Source organism: Sabethes cyaneus, chromosome 1, assembly GCF_943734655.1.
Source record: "Sabethes cyaneus chromosome 1, idSabCyanKW18_F2, whole genome shotgun sequence".
NCBI classification, from domain to species: domain Eukaryota; kingdom Metazoa; phylum Arthropoda; class Insecta; order Diptera; family Culicidae; genus Sabethes; species Sabethes cyaneus.
Genome location: NC_071353.1, coordinates 24,929,365 through 24,953,239, shown reverse-complemented (window position 1 = coordinate 24,953,239; position 23,875 = coordinate 24,929,365). Strand labels below are relative to the sequence as shown.

At 38.9% G+C, this 23,875-nt stretch overlaps 1 protein-coding gene across 1 annotated transcript in view; it reads left to right on the top strand.

Annotated features, from left to right (window-relative positions):
- The window catches only part of LOC128746169 (neural cell adhesion molecule 2), a 392,116-nt gene that overhangs the window by 344,828 nt on the left and 23,413 nt on the right, over window positions 1-23,875 (top strand). The window contains exons 7-10 of the mRNA XM_053843214.1: window positions 8,506-8,636; window positions 8,756-8,915; window positions 9,255-9,425; window positions 9,809-9,931. Of these exons, the coding sequence (XP_053699189.1) occupies window positions 8,506-8,636; window positions 8,756-8,915; window positions 9,255-9,425; window positions 9,809-9,931 (585 nt within the window). The remainder of the gene's footprint in view (window positions 1-8,505; window positions 8,637-8,755; window positions 8,916-9,254; window positions 9,426-9,808; window positions 9,932-23,875) is intronic.

The following is a 23,875-nucleotide window of genomic DNA, read 5'->3' as shown; positions in this document are numbered from 1 at the left end:
CTGTTCTTCTGTTCTTCTGTTCTTCTGTTCCTCTGTTCCTCTGTTCCTCTGTTCCTCTGTTCCTCTGTTCCTCTGTTCCTCTGTTCCTCTGTTCCTCTGTTCCTCTGTTCCTCTGTTCCTCTGTTCCTCTGTTCCTCTGTTCCTCTGTTCCTCTGTTCCTCTGTTCCTCTGTTCCTCTGTTCCTCTGTTCCTCTGTTCCTCTGTTCCTCTGTTCCTCTGTTCCTCTGTTCCTCTGTTTTTCTGTTTTCTATTTTCTGTTTTCTGTTTTCTGTTTTCTGTTTTCTGTTTTCTGTTTTCTGTTTTCTGTTTTCTGTTTTCTGTTTTCTGTTTTCTGTTTTCTGTTTTCTGTTTTCTGTTTTCTGTTTTCTGTTTTCTGTTTTCTGTTTTCTGTTTTCTGTTTTCTGTTTTCTGTTTTCTGTTTTCTGTTTTCTGTTTTCTGTTTTCTGTTTTCTGTTTTCTGTTTTCTGTTTTCTGTTTTCTGTTTTCTGTTTTCTGTTTTCTGTTTTCTGTTTTCTGTTTTCTGTTTTCTGTTTTCTGTTTTCTGTTTTCTGTTTTCTGTTTTCTGTTTTCTGTTTTCTGTTTTCTGTTTTCTGTTTTCTGTTTTCTGTTTTCTGTTTTCTGTTTTCTGTTTTCTGTTTTCTGTTTGAGTTTGGGAGTCTGTTTTACTATTTTCAGTTCATACATGTAAAGTTTTGTAAGACGTTGAAATTTTCAGCGATATTAGGCCCTAACAAATATTTTATAAAGTTTTTGTCCTTCCGGTGCTGGGCCACTGAAGGGGGAGCGGTTCGAAAAAAAATACAAAGAGATTTTTTTAATCGAGCAAAAAACATGCGCTTCAAGCATATTTTCTTAAAGTTTAATCGTGAAAACCAAATCAAATCTTACTTTTCACAAACAAGTTATTATTTTCCATGCAAAATCCTACAAAAAGGAAGACAAAAATAATAGCAAAAAATTTTCTGCCGATTTTCGGAAACTCCATTGTTCGAATTTCCATTTCTGTTTCGTGTTAGAAGCGTTAACTCATTTTTCAAGTTTTTTTGGCTGCGAGCCCACCGGCAATTGATTTTATGAAAAAAATTTGATGTAGGTATATCATACAAATAATTTTTTTATCCTGCGATTTTTCAAGCTAATTTCCAAGGGGGGGGGGTGACAAAAACTTTTGAAATAATTTACAATGGCCATATTGGATAGGTTCAATTCACATTTTTGCCAACGACTTAAACCAAAATTTAGTAATTTTTATAAATGAAAAGAGAGATGAAACCTGAGCTGAAAGAGCAAAAAGTGAGCTGATAGGCGAAGAACGATTCTGGGTGGTCTGGGTTACCACTTGATTCCCCCCAGCATTGATAGTAGACATGTGCGCCGCCGCACCGCGCCGCCGCCGCCGACACTTTTGCATGCGCCGCCGCCGCCGATGATTTAGAACCGGCGCGCCGCCTAGGTCCTTTTTCCCACGCCGCCGAGGCCATTTTCCCACGCCGACGCTATAACCCAACATTGACAAAAATGCGGGTCAAAATGTTGACAGCACATAGTAAACCCGTTTTGTGAATTCATTCTTATATTGTACCTTTAATTTCGATTCAATTTAACTGCTGCGTAGATGTACCCTGAGTATTGCCGTGCATCCAACTGAGAGCGAATCGAAAATACCTAACTTAAATAAACTTCAGTATGAACATGACATGACATTTTCCGTCAAACTTCTGTCTTGCTTCCCGGTGTTCATTTCTTTTTAAAAATTGCTTTTCGTCTGGGAGGTATGATTACTTTCCTTGGCAGTGAGGGTAAGAACGGCAACTCTTACTTTTACTAGAATAGCATCAATTGTGTTTTTATACACTGAACTTGTTAGTATTCATTACTTTAGATATTTTAAGACGTCATGACCGATATGAACCATCAAATATCGAAATATAAACCAAAATAATGCGAGTGCCGCCGACTGGATGTACGCGAAATGGACCCGACTGAATGGACTCGCGAGTACGTTTTAACCTCTAATTCTTGAATGATCTGCAACTCGTTTACAGTCTTTTGCAGAGAAAACAGATGTTATTCAATGTTACGGCTGTTATGGCTACCACTTATATACCGTATATACAACTACTAGCTGACCCGACAAACTTCGTATTGCCAAAAATTAAACTGTGCTGTACATAAATCCTGGGGGCTACCCTCCGCAGTGGACGGCACTTCCGACGGCAGGTCGCTGACAACACTCGCGGCCGTCTCGCCCTGAATCATCTAGTGTTACTATAGGTAGTTTCTGGTGGTCTTGTTATTGACTAATGTTTTATCACAGACAAACTGATATAACTCTTGGAAGAAAAATCAACAAAAATTATCGTACCTCACATTTAGCCTGAACACTAGCACTATGATCGACATTCCCAAATATCAAATAGCAACATGGGTATCCCACGAAGTAGCAAGTTTTTTTTATAGGGAATTCCCCTTCTGTTGTCAAAAAGCGCCACTTTGACCAAAACGGAGACATTCCCAACTAAGCCCAATTTTGAAATAACGGTTTAATGGGCTGGTACCGAATGGCCGAAACACAAATGGCCGAATCACGAATGGCCGAAATCCAAATGGCCGAATTTCAATAACAGTCACAGAAGGCCGAATCACGCAAGGCCGAATCACGAATGGCCGAATCACGAAAGGCCGAATCATGAAAGGCCGAATCACGAATGGCCGAATCACGAAAGGCCGAAATTTTTCGGAATGCCTAAATAACTACTCAATAAAAAACCATGAATTGGCAAGTAGTTAACAAATAACTTTAATCAAACAAAAAACAAACTACTACTATTAAACAAACAAAACACGCTTTACGAACGCCTTTGTTTAGCGCTTAATAAAACCGCAACTGCGTCAACAAAATGTTTGCTGCTCATTTTGTGAGCATTAACACATTTCGAGTAGATTTTTTCGTCTATTTCTCGGCGCGAATTCGGAACATCCCCTTGAAGAATTCTAAGGATGTTCCTCTCTATCGCCTTTTGCTCCACCCGCAGCTCTGTGATGATCCTGGTCATTGACAGGTGATGGAAACCTACAATAGTTGCGTACATTACCTGCTTGTTTTTATTGAATAGTACCCCATCAATGGAAAGCATCGGTTTTCCTCTCTGCGACAACACAATTTTGACGACAGGTGCACTTTCTTCATCGTTGAAACCAGCAACATCGGATGAATCGCCGGATGCACTCATTTTTCACAGGACAACTACCAACTACCGTGCGGAAAGCAAACCGTGTTCAACAACAATGGACACAACTGTTGGCTTTGCTATGTGTGGTCAACAAAGATGGACACGGCGGGATATTGAATGAAATATTTCGGTCGCTTTAGTGATAGGGTAATAAACTTGTTTTTACCTGGTTTTTATCTCATATTTCTTAATTATAAATACATCTTCATTATAAGGTGCGAGACGTATTTACCGTGTTAGTAGCAAATGTTTCCTAGAAGATTCAGGGCGAGACGGCCGTAGGCCGCGAGTGTGCGCCGGTGACCCGCCGTCGGAAGCGCCGGCCACTGCGGAGGGGCAGCCCCCCTGCAGAAACCACTACTATTTAGGTGCATGCATTTTCCTAGGTTTACTGTCTATTAGGGATTATCCCTTAGTTAAGCATGTACCCAACGTTTGCGCAGGTTGAAGGCTATGAATATTTTTGGTCGAATATGACATTCGGCCATTCGTGTTTCGGTCATTTGTGATTCGGCCATTCGTGATTCGGCCTTTTGTGATTCGGCCATTTGGTATGTTATGCCATTCGTTATTTCGGCCATTTGTGTTTCGGCCATTCGTGATTCGGCCATTTGTGTTTCGGCCATTCGTAGGTAATCCGGTTTAATCGGTACGAAGAATGGAAAACGAGTGTTATGTCTGTTTGTCTGTGGTTTTAAGGAAGAGCCTAAAATTTCTCGAATTCGATTAGTTTTTAAGTTACGCAAAAATTTCTGTTTTATTTGTATGAGAGTCCGCCCCCACTACCACAGGGGTGAGGAGTCTCAAACCTTCATAAAATAAATTCATGCCACTAAAATCCCCCACATGCCAAATTTGGTTCCATTTGCTTGATTAGTTCTCGAATTATGAGGAAATTTGTATTTCATGTGTATGGGAGCCCTTCTCTTATAGGTGGGAGAGATCATAATTCCCCTCCTAAAAAGGGGATGAGTTAGATTTGCTCGATTAGTTCTCTAGTTAAGCAGAAATTTGTGTTTCATTTGTATGGGAGCCCCCCTTCTTAGTGCGGGAGGGGGTCTCTTACCATCATAAGAACTTTTCCCGACCCCAAAAATTCCTACATGCAAATTTTCATGCCGATCGGTTCAGTAGTTTTCGATTCTATAAGGAACATACTGACAGACGGACAGAAATCTATTTTTATAGGTACAGATTGTCCGGTCACCAAGCCATTTCTTCAAAAGTATCCGGGACATGTTTTGACTTTTGTCGTGCCTGTAAACTGGCTGACAAACTTAGGTGCCGGTCTTACCCTGATACTGATTTCCAGTGTTGCAAGCCCGCACTCGTGGGGTCTAATTTTCTTACACGCGCCTTTTTGTTCTAACGAACACGCCGGCATGAGCATCTCCTTGGGACTCTCGCTCTTATTTTTTCATGCCCTGCGACAAGTTTTTGCGAGTGTGTATTCAACTATCGGCCACGGTTGCCGCCTTCGCTCGTAATTGCAATCCGAGCAGCTGACACCGATCACTCGCGAGGGCTCGCAGTCTTATCCGCGTGTGTAAGTGAGGGCGTAAGGTGAACAAAAAGGAAAAAAACCCCGAATTAATCCACCTAGCGGCGTGACCTAGCCTTTCTACTGCCGCAATAATCATTATTTAATTTCCCAGGTACATCTATAATTAACTTGACTATATTTTTGAATATCCGTTCCGTATTCCTCAAAATCCTCATTTGCCAGTAAAATTCATAACGTATTGCGTAGAGCAATTATATTTTCTTTCCTTGGGTGCGTAAATACTTGTAAGCGTCATTTATGCTACTTGATGAAAACCTTATTTAGTTTTATAATATTTACGTGATTTATAGAAAAATAATGTAGATACAAAAGATAATTTTTGCAGACTTCAATGAATATATATAGAAAATTAGAAATTAACCCTCTAACGGGTCTACAGACGGCCTTAACTTTCGGGCTTCAGAGCCACGAAACTTATTTTGAATTGACAATATGAAATATGTGTTCATAGCAGATTTTTTGATATTTTGATATTTTGATATTAATACCATGCGTTCAAAAGTTAGTATCTTTGAAAAACAAGAGTTCAGAAAAATTATTATTATGCTTCGCTTTTGAAGAAAAAGCAAATCTACAAAAAATGATTAATTTCAAAACTTTGCTATTAGTTTGCTTGGCTTGAATTTTGCAATATATCTGAATTAGAAAAAATAATTGAATAAAGCATTAGATATGAAAAAGATAAATTGAACTTTTTCTTAGCTGGTGCTCCTTCAGATAATTATTTTTGCATGAAAATCAAAACTTAAGCTTCTTTCGAATGTAATTTCATGAAAAGATAGTCATTAGCTTGATCGCATCGTTTTTCCAATGTATCCCGTTAGAGGGCTAGGAAAACAAGATGAGGTCGAAAAATAGTGCAAAAGCTGCGCCATAAACATGCTTGAGAATGGAAAAAAGGATCGATATGATTTGCAGTGCTTGTCATTTTTTATTTATTTATTAAAACATGATTCATGACATAAGACATCTGTCCTTTAAAATGTCACTAACGAAAATAAATCTTACAGAATTACTACCGTGCAACGTTTACTTCCTATTTTTCATGTAACATTTCTAAGCTCTAGTATCTATTGATTGAAAAGAGCATCTATTGATGCGGAAAATTTGTTTGAAATTTGTATAAATTTATTTGGAAAAATCAACTCACTAGTATTTTTAATCCTATCACCACTATACCTACATGCTTAAATTAACTGCTATTCTTCGCTTTTTGCTTTTCTTGTACAATTGTGAGTAACAGCAAGTAAAGAAAATGACAATTGAATTCCGAAATCAAAGAAAAGAAAAAACTTTGCAATTGAATCCCACTATTTAATATTTATTTGCAACAGATACGTAGTTCACCTACGACGTGCAGGCTTCATCAGTGTCTTATTTCAAAGCGTATACGTATCTGTCGCGAATAAATATTAAATAGTGGAATTTAGTCGGTAAAAATTTTTTCTTTTCTTTAATTTCAGAGTTCGCGTTCCACTAAGAGGCTTCAAAAACTTTCGACACTTGACATGTTTCTCACTTTTCTTGAATTTCAATGCAAATTTAAAAAATGCAAATTGTCATCACATACACACATACATACATACATACATACATACATACATACATACATACATACATACATACATACATACATACATACATACATACATACATACATACACACATACGTCACACACATCTCATACATTGAATACAATCAACATTTGATTGATATGTTTTTTGATTTCACACGTTTTAACGGTTTAATATACGGTGCTTAAGTGTTAAAGTTTGAATAACTTTTGAATGAAGCGTCCGATTTTAAATAACTCGGTTTCGTTTGATAGATCTCAGCAGTAATTTTCAAATAATCATAAAATGTGTGATGTTTTTCATTAAATTAATGCTTATATGTTACATAAATATGTTTTAAATACTATTTTTTCACATTTCTTTATGTAACTTTCAAATTACAAGTCCAATCGTCATGAAATTTGGAAGTTAAGGGTTTGCAAGGGTCCTCTTTCATATGCAATCAATTTTGTTCAAATCGGTTAAGAGGCCTATGAGATAATGAAGTCCCATATTTTTCGTATTTTTATACATAACTTTTGAACTAAAAGTCCGATCAGTATGAAATTCAATAGCGACCAATGGGACACCTAGACCTTTCATTTGACACTAAGATCATAAAAATCGGTTCAGCCATCTCCGAGAAAAGTGAGTGAGATTAAAAAGCGTCACATACACACACACACACACACACATACACACACACACACATACATACACACACAGAAAATGCTCAGTTTTCGAAACTGAGTCGAATGATATATGACATTCGGCCCGCAGGACCTTCTTTCAATTTCCGGTTTTTCGAGTGATTTCTATACCTTTATACTATATATTTATATAGTAAAAAGGCAAAACGTAAAATATGTATCCATATATTCTAGTATGCCGCTAGCCCGCACAGGTTGTTGGCTTCTCACGAGTTGTTGGCTTTGTGAGTGGGCTGTGCAGAAAGACACTTTGAAGCTATGCGCTCGCTAGTAAGTAGGTAGTAGGATGCATGCACGCAGCATCGACGATTGTGTATCGTGCGCTTGCGTCGTTGCGTAAACGTTGGATGCTACTTATACTCGCTCGCATGAGACTGCGCATACTTTAATTCTCGCTCGATTTGCAACATTGCCGATTTCACCCGCAAAGTTTTAGGTGTCGTCTATTATACGCAATGCATGTAATATCCCTTAATTTAAAAAAACACATAGGCAGAAAGCAGAAATTTAAATTCGATCTATAGCAATCAGACGTTAATATGTATGGCATAAAATCGAAAGATGGGGTGCGTATCCAAACTTTTCCTGTCCTTTATGTACCCGTACCTACCTACCATATTGCGTATTCACAAACATACAAATAAAAAATAAATAGATTAGCATTATTAAGATTTGTTTTACTTGTCAACTTTAGTCCGGTTTTTAAAAAGATTTTGTTTAAACTAATACGAAATGCGGTATTTTAACGGTGTGAAATACTCGCACGCCGATGCACGCCGCCGATAGTAACGAACGGCGTCACGCCGGCGACGCCGCCGCCGCCGAATAAAAATTATTCCTGCGCCGCCGCCGCCGATAATCTGACCAGCGCACACCTCTAATTGATAGCAATCCCAATCGAGACGAACTTAAATCAAGCCATTATCCGCGCTCGGAGAATGTTGATCAATATTAATCATTGAAAATTTCCATGTCGGTGTAAAATGTGTGCATATTCAAGCGAAGCGCCGCCAGCATAGCTCCCACGAGCTGGATTCCCATTAGAACGGAATCGCAACAATTTACGTGTGAATAATGCTAGCATATTATTTCGATCCAATTAATGACAACACACGACTGCACGGTGTGGGATTCCGTTGAATGTTCCGATACTATGGTTAAGCTCTAGCCAGCGGCAATCTGCCATATCTACCGTTCAACTGAAAAGCAAATTTCAATAAAATTTTACTGTGTGCTTTCCACTTTCCACCGTGTCTGATTTTCCGCGGGAAGCGATGGTTAATTCAACCATGGGATTCGATTTGTAGACTGATTTCACCGCAGCATAGTTTGTAATAAATGTATTCATCTCGATCCATTCCCGTTGGCAGCATCGATAACCGATTTTTTTTCCTTGTTTTTTTTTGTTGTTGGTTGGTGATTTTCCACTCATTTTCATCCTTAGATGTTCCTGATGCTTTCGTGCGCTTGGGCAGCTCGCTGGACCCGGACTCCATCCGAGAAGGCACCGACGTCTACTTTGACTGCATCGTGACAGCTCACCCGGCTGTCTACAAAGTCGAATGGAAACATAATGTAAGTTGAGAAGTAACTTCGTGTGGCTAAGGAAAGCAAAAATAATTCGAAACTAACCGATAATTTTTCTTTCGCTTTTTTTCTCAACTAACTCACAACTGTTTGGGGTGCACACGTAGAACAAAACTCTGCCGCACAACATTTCACAGGGCGTCATCGTCAGCAACCACTCGCTGGTGCTGCAGGGAGTCTCGCGGACGACCGCCGGCAATTACTCCTGCGTCGGGTTCAACGCGGAAGGCGAAGGCAGCAGTCCGGTGTTCCCACTGAACGTGATGTGTAAGTTTGCTTTCTGCTGGAAAATCCGCTTATCGGTGCTACGTTGCTAGGATCACAGGAAACGCTTAATTTTCGAGTATCATTATTATACTCCCGACATAGGTATATTTTAATAGTCTGAGACGTATTCTGTTGCTGAATGGTGGATTTTAGATTTAATCTGTAATTTTCTTGTAACAATTAAGAAATACTTTAGTTATTGGAATTAGTTTCCTCAATCCTCTTAAAAAGTAGAACAGTATGAAGCCAATATGTAACTAACCAGTTATCCTATGGCTGGATTTTCTCTCCCCTTCCTTTTTGTCCACCAATATACACTGACCGTTGAACCTTTTGCAGATGCACCGACCTGTGCCCCCAATCAGCAGCGTGTGTACGGCGTTGCCAAGCAGGAAAACGCCGAGATCCGGTGCATCGTTGACGCTAATCCGCCCGACGTGGAGTTCAAATGGACGTTTAATAATTCGGCGGAGAGTATCGACGTACAGGCGAGCCATATTTCACGGCTAGGTAATTAAGACCGTCATTTTCAGCCGGTGTGTGCAGCAGAGCGGTCCCGATATAACCAGCGGCTGTCAGTGTCAGTCTGCTTGGAAGGGCGACAAGGTTGCAGGCAACCATTCTGGTAGCTGGTTTTTCCCGCGGTGCTACTGTAGCATTTCATTACTTTCCTCCCTTATTTCGTGAAAATTCTCGTATTTTCACTTTAATTTTAATCAAACTAAGAAACATCTGGACTGAATAACAAATGGTTGGAGTTCTCGACTCGACTCTAACACGATACATTTTTTGTTCCCATTGTCTCGTTACATTTTTCCTCCGGAATGGCATGGCTCCTACGTAACCGCTACGACGGAAATGTTGCATTTTACACCGGGACCGGCAAACAACAGGAACCTCGTCCGTGGTATCGTACACACCGATGACCGAGCTGGACTACGGTACGCTGCTCTGCGTGGCAACCAACCGGATTGGAAAGCAGCGGCAACCCTGCGTGTTTCACATCATCGCTGCAGGTAGGTGTTGCTCTTTTTTTTTATCTTGCCTGTTCCTTTTATTATGCTCTGGTATATTCAGCATCCATTCGTGGTTCTCGACCTACAGCCTGATGACTAGCGCATCACGGTGGTAGTGGTCCTCCGGTTCTCGTAATAGACTGAAACTACGACCGGTCAAACTCTCGTGTCCATACCGGTCCTATAGGATATCAGTGCAGCCGACCTGACTGTTGGATTAGCTTAGACGACGCTTGTAAATTCTGAAAATTACCTTAAGGCTGATGCCTACGCACGTTAGGAACGAGCTTATTCAGGCAGAAATAGTGACCATGTCGTACCAGCGATGAAAACTAGATCGATGGTGGACTAGCAGCAGGATACCACGACTTAATTAATTTTTCAATAACTTTCTCTACCTTTTTTCGTTTAATTTTATGAAGGAATTTTATCCATCCTTCAATATAAAAAGGATTTCAGTGTTTTTAGGTTCAATACTTTGAAAAACAGTGCTTTTTCTTATTTTATACGTTTTTATCACATCGATTAATTGAAAAGTCATGCAAATCATTCCTGTCATCAGATTCTATGCAGCTAACCAATTTGCCTTAAATTCCCGATCAGACAAACATAACAAAATTATAACAAATCATGATATTCTGTTATGAAGGTTTTTCTAACACGATTTGTCATAATTTTGGTCTCGTAAGTAGTTGAAATATTAAAAATTTTATCAGAACTTCTAAGCAGTTGTGGTAAAATTATAACAAAATTTGTTATGTTTAGAACAAAATTATATAAAAATTTTTTGTAACGTTTCTAACAGGTTTTGTTATAATTTTGTTAAAATTTATATCTATATAAGGCCATTGCAAATCATATTTAAAGTTTTTGTCAACCCCTGGAAATTGGCTTGAAAAATCGGGGGGCAAAAAAATTTGCAGGATATGAGTCAAATTTCTTTTTATAAAATCAATTTTCTGTGGGCTCTACAGTCTGAAAAACTCGAAAAATGAGTCTCCGAGTTGAATTAACGCTTCTAGCACAGAAATGGAATTTCGAACAATGGAATTTTCGAAAATCGTCCAAAAAAATTTTCCTTCGTTTTTGTCTTTTTTCGTATATTTTTTGCATAGAAAATAATAATGTATCTATACCCATAAAAAAGGATTTCTGTCTGTCTGTCTGTCTGTCTGTCTGTCTGTCTGTCCGTATGTTCCTTATAGAATGGACAACTACTGAACCAATCGGCGTGAAAATATGCATGTGAAGGTTTTTGGGGCCAGGAAAGGTTTTAGTGATGGTTAGAAACCCCTCCCCCCACTAAGAGGGGGCTCCCATACAAATGAAACACAAATTTCTGCATAACTCGAGAAATAATCAAGCAAATAGAACAAAATTTGGCATGTGGGTGTTTTCGGTGACAAGAATTTATTTTATGGTAAATTGAGACCCCTCCCCTCTTTATAAGGGGAATTATAACTCCTCTCCCCTTTAAGAGGGGGGGCTTCCATTCAAATTTCCTCATAACTCGATAACTACTCAAGCAAATGGAACCAAATTTGGCATGTGGAGGTTTTCGAGGGCAAGAATATTTTCTATAGTGAATTAGGACCCCTCCCCACTTTAAGAGGGTGGGCTCCTGTACCAAAGAAACACAAATTTCCTCATAACTCGAGAAGTAATCAAGCGAATGGAATCAAATTTAGCATGTGGGTGGTTTTGGAGACAAAATTTTTTTCTATGATGAATTGGGACCCCTCCCCACTTTAGGAAGGGGGGCTCCCATACAAATGAAATACAAATTTCCTCATAACTCGAGAATTAATCAAGCAAATGGAACCAAATTTGGCATGTGAGAGTTTTCTAGGGCAACAATATTTTCTATGGTGAATTAGAACCCTTCCCCACTTTAAGAGGGGGGGCTCCTATACAAACGAAATACAAATTTCCTCATAACTCGAGAACTAATCAAGCAAATGGAACCAAATTTGACACGTGGGTGTTTTTGGAGACAAAAATTTTTTCTATGATGAATTGGGACCCCTCCTCACTTTAGGAGGGGAGGCTTCTATACAAATGAAATACAAATTTCCTCATAACTCGAGAACTAATCAAGCAAATGGAACCAAATTTGGCATGTGGAGGTTTTTGGAGGCCAAAAAATTTTCTATGGTGAATTAGGACCCCTCCCAACTTTAAGAGGGGGTGCTTCTACACAAATGAAATACAAATTTCCTCATAATTCGAGAACTAATCAAGCAAATGGAACCATATTTGGCGTGTGGGTGTTTTTGGAGGCAACCATTTTTTCTATGATGAATTAGGACACCTTACCTTTTTAAGAGGGGGGGCTTCCATACAAACGAAATACAAATTTCCTCATAACTCTAGAACTAATCAAGCAAATGGAACCAAATTTAGCATGTGGGTGTTTTTGTAGGCAAGAATATTTTCTATGGTGAATTAGGACCCCTCCCCACTTTAAGAGGGGGGGGCTCCTATACAAATGAAAAACAAATTTCCTCAAAACTCGAGAACTAATCAAGCAAATGGAACCAAATTTGACATGTAAGTGGTTTTGGAGGCAAGATTTTTTTCTATGGTGAGACCCCTCTCTTCTTTAGAAAGCGAGTTATGGCCCATCTCCCCTTTAAGAGGGTGGGCTTCCATACAAATGAAATGCAAATTTCCTCTTATCTCGAGAACTAATCAATCAAATGGAACCAAATTTGGCATGTGGGAGTTTTAGATGGCAGAACCTTTTTCTATGGTGAATTACGACCCCTTCCCCTTTTAAGAGGGGGGCTCCCATACAAATGAAATTCAAATTTCCTTATAACTTGAGAACTAATCAAGCAAATGGAACCAAATTTGGCATGTGGGAGATTTTGGAGTCTTGAATTTATTTTACGATAGTTAGAGACCTCTCACCCCTGTGGTAGGGGGATATGGACTCTCATACAAATAAAACAGAAATTTTTGCGAAACTCAAAAACTAATCGAACTCGAGAAATTCGAGACTTCCATAAAACATTAGTCAATACAAGACCACAAAAACTATCTATAGTTACACTAGATCATTCAGGACGAGACGGTCGCGAGTGTTGCCGGTGACCCGCCGTCGGAAGCGCCGCCCACTGGGGGGCTTGCAAAACTCGAGATTGTGACAAAGATCATCCGAGATTCATGATTTATGTACAACAAAGGTTAATTTGTGGCAATACGAAGTTTGTCGGGTCAGCTAGTATATTATAAGCAAGAATAGATTCGGTTTTCACGTTTAAACCGTAAATAAAAATTCTTAAAATCCATGTTTTTTTTTGCTCGATTAAAAAATTCACTTTGTTTTTTTTCGCCCCCCCTTCAGTGGCCGTACACCGAAAGGACGAATACTTTATAAAATATTTGTAATGGTCTAACTTGTTTCCCTTTATCTGCTATATCGACATTGTATTTCGACGAAATTGTTAAAAATAGTACAACTATTTTCGAGAACATTCACAAATAGCACAGGAAAAAACATTCACACATTTCAAAAATTGCTGCTCCTTCAACCGGGATTGAACTCATAACATATCGCACAGAATGCAACCGTCTCTTTTGTCTTTTTGTTATAATCATTTACTCGGGTTGCTTCCAAAAGTTTTTTGATTATTCCTTTACCCAATATTTCTCGATTGTTTAACACTCTGGCGTGTAGAAGGGTTTTTGCTCTTTGGAACCACCATCAATTTGTACCATAATGAAATGACCAATCCGGCCAAAACTGCACGGAAGAATCGTATTGCTTCAGAAAAGGTAGCTGCCAGTCCCGATTACAACAAAAACATCACTTTGCAAGCCATATGTACAAATAAATTGGCAATCCAAATATTTCTTGGCGGCTTTCGATAGACTCATATGCTTGAAAATGTCTGCCACCTTTTTTCTTCCGGTTGGCATTTAAAACTTCTTTCCAGGAAGCTCGATTCGATGTTTGCTTTAACGTAGGTTTTGTCGTCTATTACCAAGCAACAGAAATTCGTCAGCATCGTCAAGTGTGGCTTTGAGGATAATGTTTTAGCCGACTTGTTTTGTTTATGGTTACATTTTGAAGTCACTGCCTCCTTTTATGTTGATGGTCCGGCTCGTTTTCTTAGCTCGACGCACGGTTGTACCCTTCGGTTGTTTGCGACAGCTCGAACGGATAAGTTGAGCTTCATTTGCCAAACGCTGTTATTCCGTTGGTAACAGTTGGTTCGGCCAGTTGTAAGGTTTTAATGATTTCGCTAAATTAAGCCACGAACAATTCTAAGTTTTACTAGGTTTCTCTAGTGGTTTTCATGATCAATTTCGTAAAACCGCTAATAAAACTGTGAACTCCACCATAACTTCTTGATGGCCGCTATAAAACTGCCTTCCGACTACGGGCCCATTCTTCAGAAGGTTTTTATAGCCTCTTTAAGAATCATCTTATAAATCACGCTCTGCTAAAAGCAGCAGTAAAACCGATTATGCTCTTTGCTGCTTGACAGCTATCGCCATAATTTAATGAAGCTTTTCCCTACAAAGCTATAAAGCAATACAGCTTTCTCTGGTGAAAAACTAAATTATTTCGTCAACTTATTTAACTTGAAAATATATCTGTGAGCAGAAATATTAAAGTTTTACTGTCAGATCATCCTGATCGATTTGTTTTATAGCAACCATAATAGAATGTCCCACAGAATAATTAATAAATTAAAGCAGTCTCCATTGGTTTGCAGCACATGCGTATTAAATTTTATCAGGCATATTGATATAATAGGTGGATAAAATCAATGCGCCATCGAAATTTTGCAATTGTCGAAAACTGGTTGTTTTAACAAAATAAATTATATGTTTGTCGACTGTTAGGATTTAATTCTCGGATTTTTCTCAAAACGGGCAAGCACAGATACGTAGCGTACAACCAGTACACCGTTTAGGAATGATAACCGCCAATAGAACAGATACAGCGTAGAACAGTAACCACAATGAACCACAAACAAATCAAAACAGCTGCACTTAGAGGGACACCATTTTTAAAAATAATACAGACAACCTAGACAACCAATGTTATACACTAACACAGTTAACAACAAAACGATAAATCTTCTATTCCTCTGAAAAAGATGAAATGAATCATCGAAACTGTCGGATGTAGAGACCAAACTCGTTTTTGACATTTTTGAGACTGATCAAGCCGAGAAAAAAATCTGAGACGTAACAAAATAAATATATTCAGTCGGTCAATCTCAATTTCTACAAAATCATTTTGGCTACTTCCTGTGACAGGAAAATCGATTGGCAATAATCTTTTTTTATTGATATTTTTTTGAAACGATGGTTCTACAATTGATGAAGGGACGGTAGGGGAAAGAAATGAATTTTTTTTGGCGAAGGAGGGGAAGAGCAGAAAGGAAGGGGGGGGGGTGTTGGTAGCTATGCTTGACAAGTAGTCATTTTGACTCCTACCATTTGTCCAATGCTGGAAGGTGCATGAGTCGAACCAAGCTGTAATCTGAGATTATAACCCGCCAGGGTATGTGGTTTGCTGGTACTTGTACCTTTGAACCATAGAGGCGCTGGACAAAAGGAGACCGCAAAATCCACTTCTCAAGAATAGCTACGCGTTATTATATAACGACACATATTGTGTCGTTTCCTGCATCAATTGCATATTACCACCGAGCGAGAAGTTTTAATCTAACTACTATTTACTTTCAGGACGACGACACTATGCCAGGGTGAACATTTGGTTCGTCGTGGAGCGTCTCTCTCGAAAACCGCACTGGTATTCGCCAACAAAGATTTCCTGCAACGGCCACAGTCTGAGAAACAGGATGCGGGGGAGAATTTTGTATGCAAAATTGAGGAGAGTAATGCATCGATAATTGCTGCATTCGAGTCGATGGTCCTTTTTGTAAATAGGGCATATGGCTCCTTCCAACCTGTCCGTAGTTAATTCCACCTCAGCCCATACCTTTAGTATAACTTGATGGATTGCACAATACAGCCGTTCGCTCCCGACTTTCAAAAGTTCGGTGGGAAATATTTAGATGTGGAAAGTAGGTGCTACAGATGGTCATTCTTCCCGGCGCGGCGAAATTTATGAGTTCTAGACCATTATTATTGGTCGAAAGATCCACCGGATAACTATTTTTGTTTTCCCAACACTACGAAACTGACTCCACGTTCTGCCTTTCTACCCCAACTGTAATAGATGTGGTAGTTGAAACAAGTGCATGCAATGGGGTCTACTGCACGAAACTCCCTTTTCCCGAAAATTGGCCTCCGAGCTTCCTGGAGTACGTGAAGAGTTCGGACATTTTAGGTACCGTCATCCGGGGATACTTGCAACACCGGGGTTACTTGCAACACTTCTGCGCATCGCACTTTTGACAGATAGACGAAATTGGAAAACAAAAAACGCCTCCAGTATCTCTTGTTTTACTAAAAATACATTCAAAATAGTTAAAAATAGTCACTCGCGGTTTGAAATCAGATATAAAATCATAAGAAACGCAAAATGAAAAGTGTTGCAAGTAACCCCGTTTACTGGGTAACTTGCAACACATCATTCTACAGATTCATTTAGTTTATATTTTTTCTCATAATCATAAATCAAAAGTACTGACCACTATACAAGTTTTGGCTACTTACACTTGGACCTAAACGGTATACTTCGAAAGTTATACTAAGTCAAAGTTCAAAAGTGTTGCAAGTATCCCCGGATGACGGTACCAAGTTTTCAATCTTTGTCCATTATTCGTTTCCTTATTCTTTGCCGAGTCCTACGCCGATTAAAGGGGGGCTCCATAGCCGCAAGGTTACCGCAAGGTTAGTCTGCTTTGACAAGCGAGTGATCGTGGGTTCGAATCTTAGTAGAATCAGATCATACAGAGGTTATTGACGTTTTTTTTTTTGAGCTGAACAGTGTTCTCTGTAGCGACTTAAGTGAACTTTTTGTGAACTTGCGAGTTCTGGTAGAAGTTGCATTGCATTCGAAGTGTAATCATCAAGTACGAACTTGAAAGTACGGTTAGTTACTTAAAAATTAAGCTGAATGGAATTTTATTCATGATCATTTCGTTGGCTGATCAAGCCAGGAAATCTCTTTTTATCAAAACTTTTGCTTACTTGGGTGAGTCCCTCCATGTCTCAGGTAGGTAGAGAACTCTTAAACACCTAGGCAACAGGAACGGAATCGCACACGTTACCCAAATTCTATAGCGAATATTGTATATTTTTGTTTCTTTTGTTTAGGTCTTAGAAAACTGAGTCGCTGGTTTTAGAAACAATTTTTGTAGTTTTATGATAGTGTTAGCCGTTCTACTTTCGATTCTACGAGGATGATTTAATTTCGCCTGATTTTACCGGGACTTAATTTTCCGGATTCAGGCGACATTTCAAAAACTGGGTTTGGATAGCGGGCAGGATCGCTACACGGAGATCACCAGTGATCCCAGTTATACGAGCTCATCTACCACTTTTAGTTCGTCGTCGTTAATTATTCTCGCCCATGGGAGACGCGCATTCTTTTTTTGGAACCTCTACTTACTAACTTACTTTCTTACTTGCTTAATTAAATAGTTACTCAATCATATCCGTCGGTCCATCAGAGCGAAGGGATGAAATCAGATATCACCACTGCCGATGGCCGATGTCGAGGTCATAGCCATCACCTGTCACCGGTACCAACAGCTCAGACATCACTGGCTAAGCTGCGTCGCTATGAGTCTCTGGATCTGCTACTTCTTGGTTGTTGTTGTCCTTGTGGACTCTAGTCAAACAAATCTGTGCGGATTTCATTTCATCCTCTCCTCAGTGTCCGATCCACTTACATCTACGTGTTTGATGGAAACAGTGTTTGATACGGGAGGTCCATGCTTTCTTTGTTCCTCTTGATTGCAAGGAGTTGAATGCAATGAATGAGGTATCATTTCTAGCTTCACTTGCTTCCTTAACATCCTAGCCGTTGACAAGAAAAATGATAGATTCATGTAATCGTCATTTGTCAGGCTGCTTTCAAAAATTGGCTACACTAGTATGAGATTAGATTAGATTAGATTAAATCAGAGAAATGGCAAGTTTACTATTTTATTTTTATTCTGTTTTACTGAATTAACTATCACGCAGTATGTTTAACTCTATAAGGTTTTGCAAGGTGACGTCACGAATGAACCGGAATGAACGCAATTTACCCATTTGACATCTACTCGTGGTTTGTTTACTATTTGTTAGACGAATGCGATATGCATAAATTGGAGTTAAATGTTTTAAAAGCGTATTATCCAGCAGTGTCGCCGTTCAAACTACTCGGAATGGCAGTTTTTGTGCTTTTCTGACCGCCGTTAAGGCCTTTAAGCAATATTCAGTTTCAACATATTGACCCATGTTCTAAGTCCATGTAAACAAACCACTGATAGACGTCAAAAAAGTGAGGTTATGCTCGCCTGTGCAAAACCTTATTATTTTTGATAATCCCTTTAAATGGGACTTGTTTACTCAGTTAGCTAAACAAATTTCATTTAATGCACTGAGTCGCTCTACCCCACAGTTGCCAATTTCTAACAGTTTCTTCACTACACTGAACAAACATTAACAGAATATTGTCGCTGGGATGCTAAAAATTGCACACACAAAAAAAACAACTTTCATTAAAACTTCCAGAAACTACTGGTTGCACTGCAAGCGTTGTTGCACAGTTCCAATTTCGTACCCTCCGCTCCGGTGTACGGTTGCATGCAGCCGGCTTTGAGTAAGCGGTAACATAATAATTTCGAACACCAGGCCCGATTCCGGACGCGCACGGGCCTGGCCAAAAGTGGAAAAGTTTTTGCGCTGTTTCGTTTAATGTTTAATTTGATCCTTTATGTTCTGCCGGGCGGTGCAGGCTGGCCGGACCAAATAGTTAGGCGCGCTCGCTGGCACCATTTCTGAATGCAAAGGTGGTCTAAATTCGTGACGTTGTTGTGACTGCACTTCTTGACTGACGTACATCAAAGTTCGCTTCCTGGAAGCGGCCTTGTTTTTCAAAATGTTTAAATGTCTGAGGGTTCCGGTAAATTTTCCTCTTCTGGAACAAACAAAATGAAAAAAAAAACTAGTTGAAAAAATCAAAACAGTTTTGCAATTTGCCGCGTTTCGGCAGGAAATCTATAGCGCAAAGTTTAAAAACAATAATGTGAAAACGTCTCAGCCGAGCTTTCATGGGAATTAAAAATCCTCATCTCATAGTTTTTGCCCGCTAAAGTGACTCATCACCGCAGCAGAATTTTGAGTGGAAGGGAAAAAAAGAACCAACAAATAATTCGGTTAGTGGTTTTTAATCCCACTGTCGGTGCACGATATTCGAGGGAAACTTTTCTAATAATGCTCAACCGTGCTGGTTTTCTCATCCGCGGTCGGCCGGGCTGATTCTTCTTCCTGTGTGTGTAAACAGACAATATTTCATACAGTGTGTGCAAATTTTAATTCCCCACTTGGGCCGACGTAATTATTTCGCGAAACTTCAAAAGCATTCCGCATTTGTGGACAGCTCGTACGGTAGTAGATCCGGACCCAACCAACAACGCTACGGAAACGGTCCTCGCCAGATAATGTAATATTATTCATTTTCTCGATGCGTTGGCGAGCGCAGTTACATTTGACCTGTAATAGCGCATATGCTGTTACATGCTTGCACCTGCCGGCCACCTTCTGGGTACATACACATGCAGCTACCGACCGACGGGTTGAAATCAGCCAGCCAGTAGAAGTTGAAATTGAATTTCTCTCGGGTCTCCGGGGGGACGTTTCGGATTACAAGCCATGGTTCGGCAAAGAGCAACACGGTCAACCAACGCACACTGGAATACGAATGGTTACAAACGGGACAAAATCTAATAATAACACAGTTAAATGGTATTACAGTTATCAGTTGTAATCATACAGATATCATTGTCAAAATGAGTACAAATATTACCTGATATTTTCCGCAATCACAGTTGCTAAATGAACGTAAAAAGTTGTCTGCCGATGATGAGCGAAAGCCAGTGAGTATTTCGAAACGTCTGGACTTCGACTTTTTGTTTATTTATTTCGCCAAAAACCGTCGATCAAAACAAACTTACATATTGCAAGGATGATCATAATACACCAGTTGTTTGAATTAAATCTTTAATCTTGGAAACTTTTCGACGTTCACTAAGATTGCAAGACCTTTGGTACAATAAAAATATTTTTATCAAACATACCTATCGTTCGATGCTTCGAAACTCACTTAACTAGACAAGCATAGCACCTTCAACCGATGTAGATTAAGCAAATCTATACGTAAAACATTGAATCCGCTATTTTCAACTTTAAAGTGTATCGATGAAAAAGCAAATTGTACCTGTTTTATTCATAGAAATATGTACTTACTTTAACACGAGATACGTAAATACACTGTTGAAACAAGTAAAATTTACTGCATTCGATATTGTACTATCGTGAAGAGAGGTTAACACAACAAGACTATTAACCAATACCATCGCTCTGTGCTGTTTGTACTGTATCTGTACTGTCTCTGTATCGACAGAGCTCTTGTAATCATCGAAAATAACCCGAAAATGTGCATGATAATAAGCAAACATTTTCTTACGTGAGATGATCAGTCACACAAAATGTCGTATAGAAACAATTGTAGTTGGAATAGTATGAATAAACGATAAAGAATAAGGGGTAATTCTTGATAATTGATAATTACACGGTGTTACACGGAAAAAATACTTCTCAAATGACCTAGTGTACGTTGTTAGTTACACCTAGTACATCATAAAAACACATTTTAAATCTTCCTACCACCCCCAAAATTTCAAGTTATTACAAAAAACGTTGTTTTGATTTATGGCGATATGGCGATGAATTTAAGCGGTTTAAAGCCTATCTAATATGCATTGTGCAATGGAAGTAATTTTAAAGTCCAATAGTTGATGACGTTGTAGAATAATGATCAGGTAAGTAATTCAAGTCTAGAGAATCGGTGGAAAAGTACCCATTCATTTGACAAGTGCAACATTCATTCGGCATGGAGGTCGAAAGATGAGACGTGTTATATTCGCAGAATGTCAATTAGAAAAACCGTCGCAATCAAACTCTAATGTGGCTTTGAAATAATATTTTAATCCAAGCTAGTGGCAAGTATCGAGAAAAAAATCTGTGTACTTAATTGAGCATGGCCCCAAATTGCGTAATATTTTGTCGGCTTGCAAATTTGCAGTCTACTGCGAACAAAAACTTGCATGTTTGACTGTGCACTTCTAGTTATTTATAGCAACATTGAATAATTGTGTTGATTGATGCTGCGTATGTGATCCTACATGTTTTCGATTGTATTTCTGAGAACAACACCATCAGGCCTGTTGCCCAGCAAAGCTAATCATATAAAAAGGGGCGTTGTTTTGCCAAACGCTAAAACATGTAGAGTAAAGTGGTCCAGAATGCACCGCTTAAGCAAAACATCATTTTGCAGAGCAACGGCGTCTTTGTTCCACGTTTTTACTTCTAGAAGACTTTGGGATCTTTTTTACACTTACTCCTGGCGAAATTTCCTAACAAAAACCAGTATTTTTTGTTATTTTTGACGATTTTTGGCAAGAGTCAAAATCATCATGTGAGGCAAAACGCCAAAGCCCGTGGACAAAACGCACCAAGTTTGCGCAGCTAGGCGTTAAACGCAACCAGCATATAATACATATAATCACGTGTTGTATAAACTCCTAAAACTAGGCTGCCGAAATGGCGGAAACGTTCGTTATAGCGTTTGTTACTTACGCTTGTTTGCTGGGATACAATGGGTTCATTTATCAACATAATTGGCAATAAAATTTAATCATCTACTTTTCTCCAACTGATGTGTGATGAAATATTGTAAGTTAAACAATGTACAATTAGGTTTAGGGCAAACTCTAAGTCCTATACAATACATAATATTGCTACATTTTTAATAAATAATCCGAAACAAAAGATGTACTGCAAATTAAAAATATTTTATTACTGTTCGATTCCGCTGGGATGCATTCTACCCTTCTGTTTTGTATTTTGAAGTTTTTTGCAATATATGTGAAAAAAATGCCTGATTAATGCCGTTTTTGAGATGAATCATCGAGTATGACAGTATATCAATTAGATAAACTGTATTTATTATGAAATTTGCATAGGGTTGCCAAGTCTGAAAATTATATAAACCGGCCGGTCGGTCCTGCCTTCAAAAAACGGCGGGGGGGGGGGGTTGTGTCAGTCGCAGGAAGTCGGTTGACAGTTTCCCTTGTAAATGGGATGATCAGTCAATTGTGGAGAAGCAAATGGTAGGACATCGGCAGTCGAAACCACAACGAACATTGAATGGATTATTGAAGATAGCTAGTTTCAGTGACAACTACTTGCTTCTGGTGCTAGTGGACAAATTAATGTATATTACCGCCAGAAGCAAAGTATTGTCACTGCAAAACTGGCTATTTTCAATGATCCACTGCTCAGGATTGCTAATAAATTCATTATAAAATTTAACAAATCAGGCAAAAAGTACAAATACGGCTTCATATGTCGGAAAACCGGCCTTTTTGCAGGATTGACCGGCCACCGGCTTTGCAAGTGAAAAACCGGTCGGGCCGGCCAAAAACCGGCCACTTGGCAACCCTAAATTTGCATATCGTCTAGTGGTGAAAGCTTAAGAAACCGTGATTTCTTACATGTGGAATGAGATCGCGGATAATCGCTTGATTTTATTGGATCTGGCTATGTTTGATGCTTTTACATTCTACACAATTATGAATTAGCTTCTTTTACACCAAAATAAAACGCGCATTCATAATTTTACCAAATAGTTTCCGCGTTTTTAAACAATTAATAGCATGGGCCATTCTACCCCCACGGTGCGTTCTGGACAGTCCTCCCCTATGCAGGTTTTCGAAATTTCGATAGGATCGTGGATGATTTCTCGTTTCAAGGCTACCGAATAAATGGGCCATAAACGCAGTCGCGGGCAAACATTATGCGCTTATTATGATGTGACAATTTGCGTTTAATTGTAGGCTGACAAATCAATTTAAATAAGAGTGATATTGCAAGAATTATGCTTAAAATTATTGAGAATTATTGGTACATCTAAAATGATCCAAATTACACAGCGGCCTATATTGTGGCTGTGATGGTATTAATAAGAATAAGAAGACGCCACTAAGGCGAAGAGAGATCTCGCACAGTATTGTAAGTTCAGAGAAAAATTAGCGTTTTGCGCCCACTTTGACAACCGCAATACAACCAAATACCACCAAATGACAGCAACAAATGACAGTTCTCATAAAACACTGATGCAAATTCATTGCAACAAACCAGATAACACAACATCGTAATAGAAAGTTCACATTAAGTCGTCTACATGTCAATTTTACATTAGAATTGTATAATGATTAGAGTATGTTAAGACAAAGTGAACAATAAATTGTTTTACAGTTGTGCGTGTCCTCATATACAACTCGTGACCGTAAATTATAAGGCAGTATAGATTATAGATGACTATAATATTTAGTTATATCTTAATCATATATTCACGAGTATTAAGTTGCGTGTTATGAAAACCGCTATATAAAATGCGAGATAGAATTACAAATGGTATTGCCACCACTTTGGTACTTATATGTTCTTATGTGCTGTGAAATATAACTTTTTCGTTCAGATACGATTTCGTATTTCTCAGTTGCAATCAAGATATACAAATCAAATTATTTAGTGGGTATTTTTTATAGTTAAGCCATGTTAAATTTGCATTAATTAATTTGCACTTGCATTGATATGGAGAAGATTAGAAAGAGCATCCCGATAAATCAAACATAGGGCTGTAGCAAGCTGCACAGCTAACCAGAGCATCTATCTGAATCGTTAAGCAACTACTCAACTCGCAGTGAACTACACAGTTATTACCTCTATCGGCGCTGC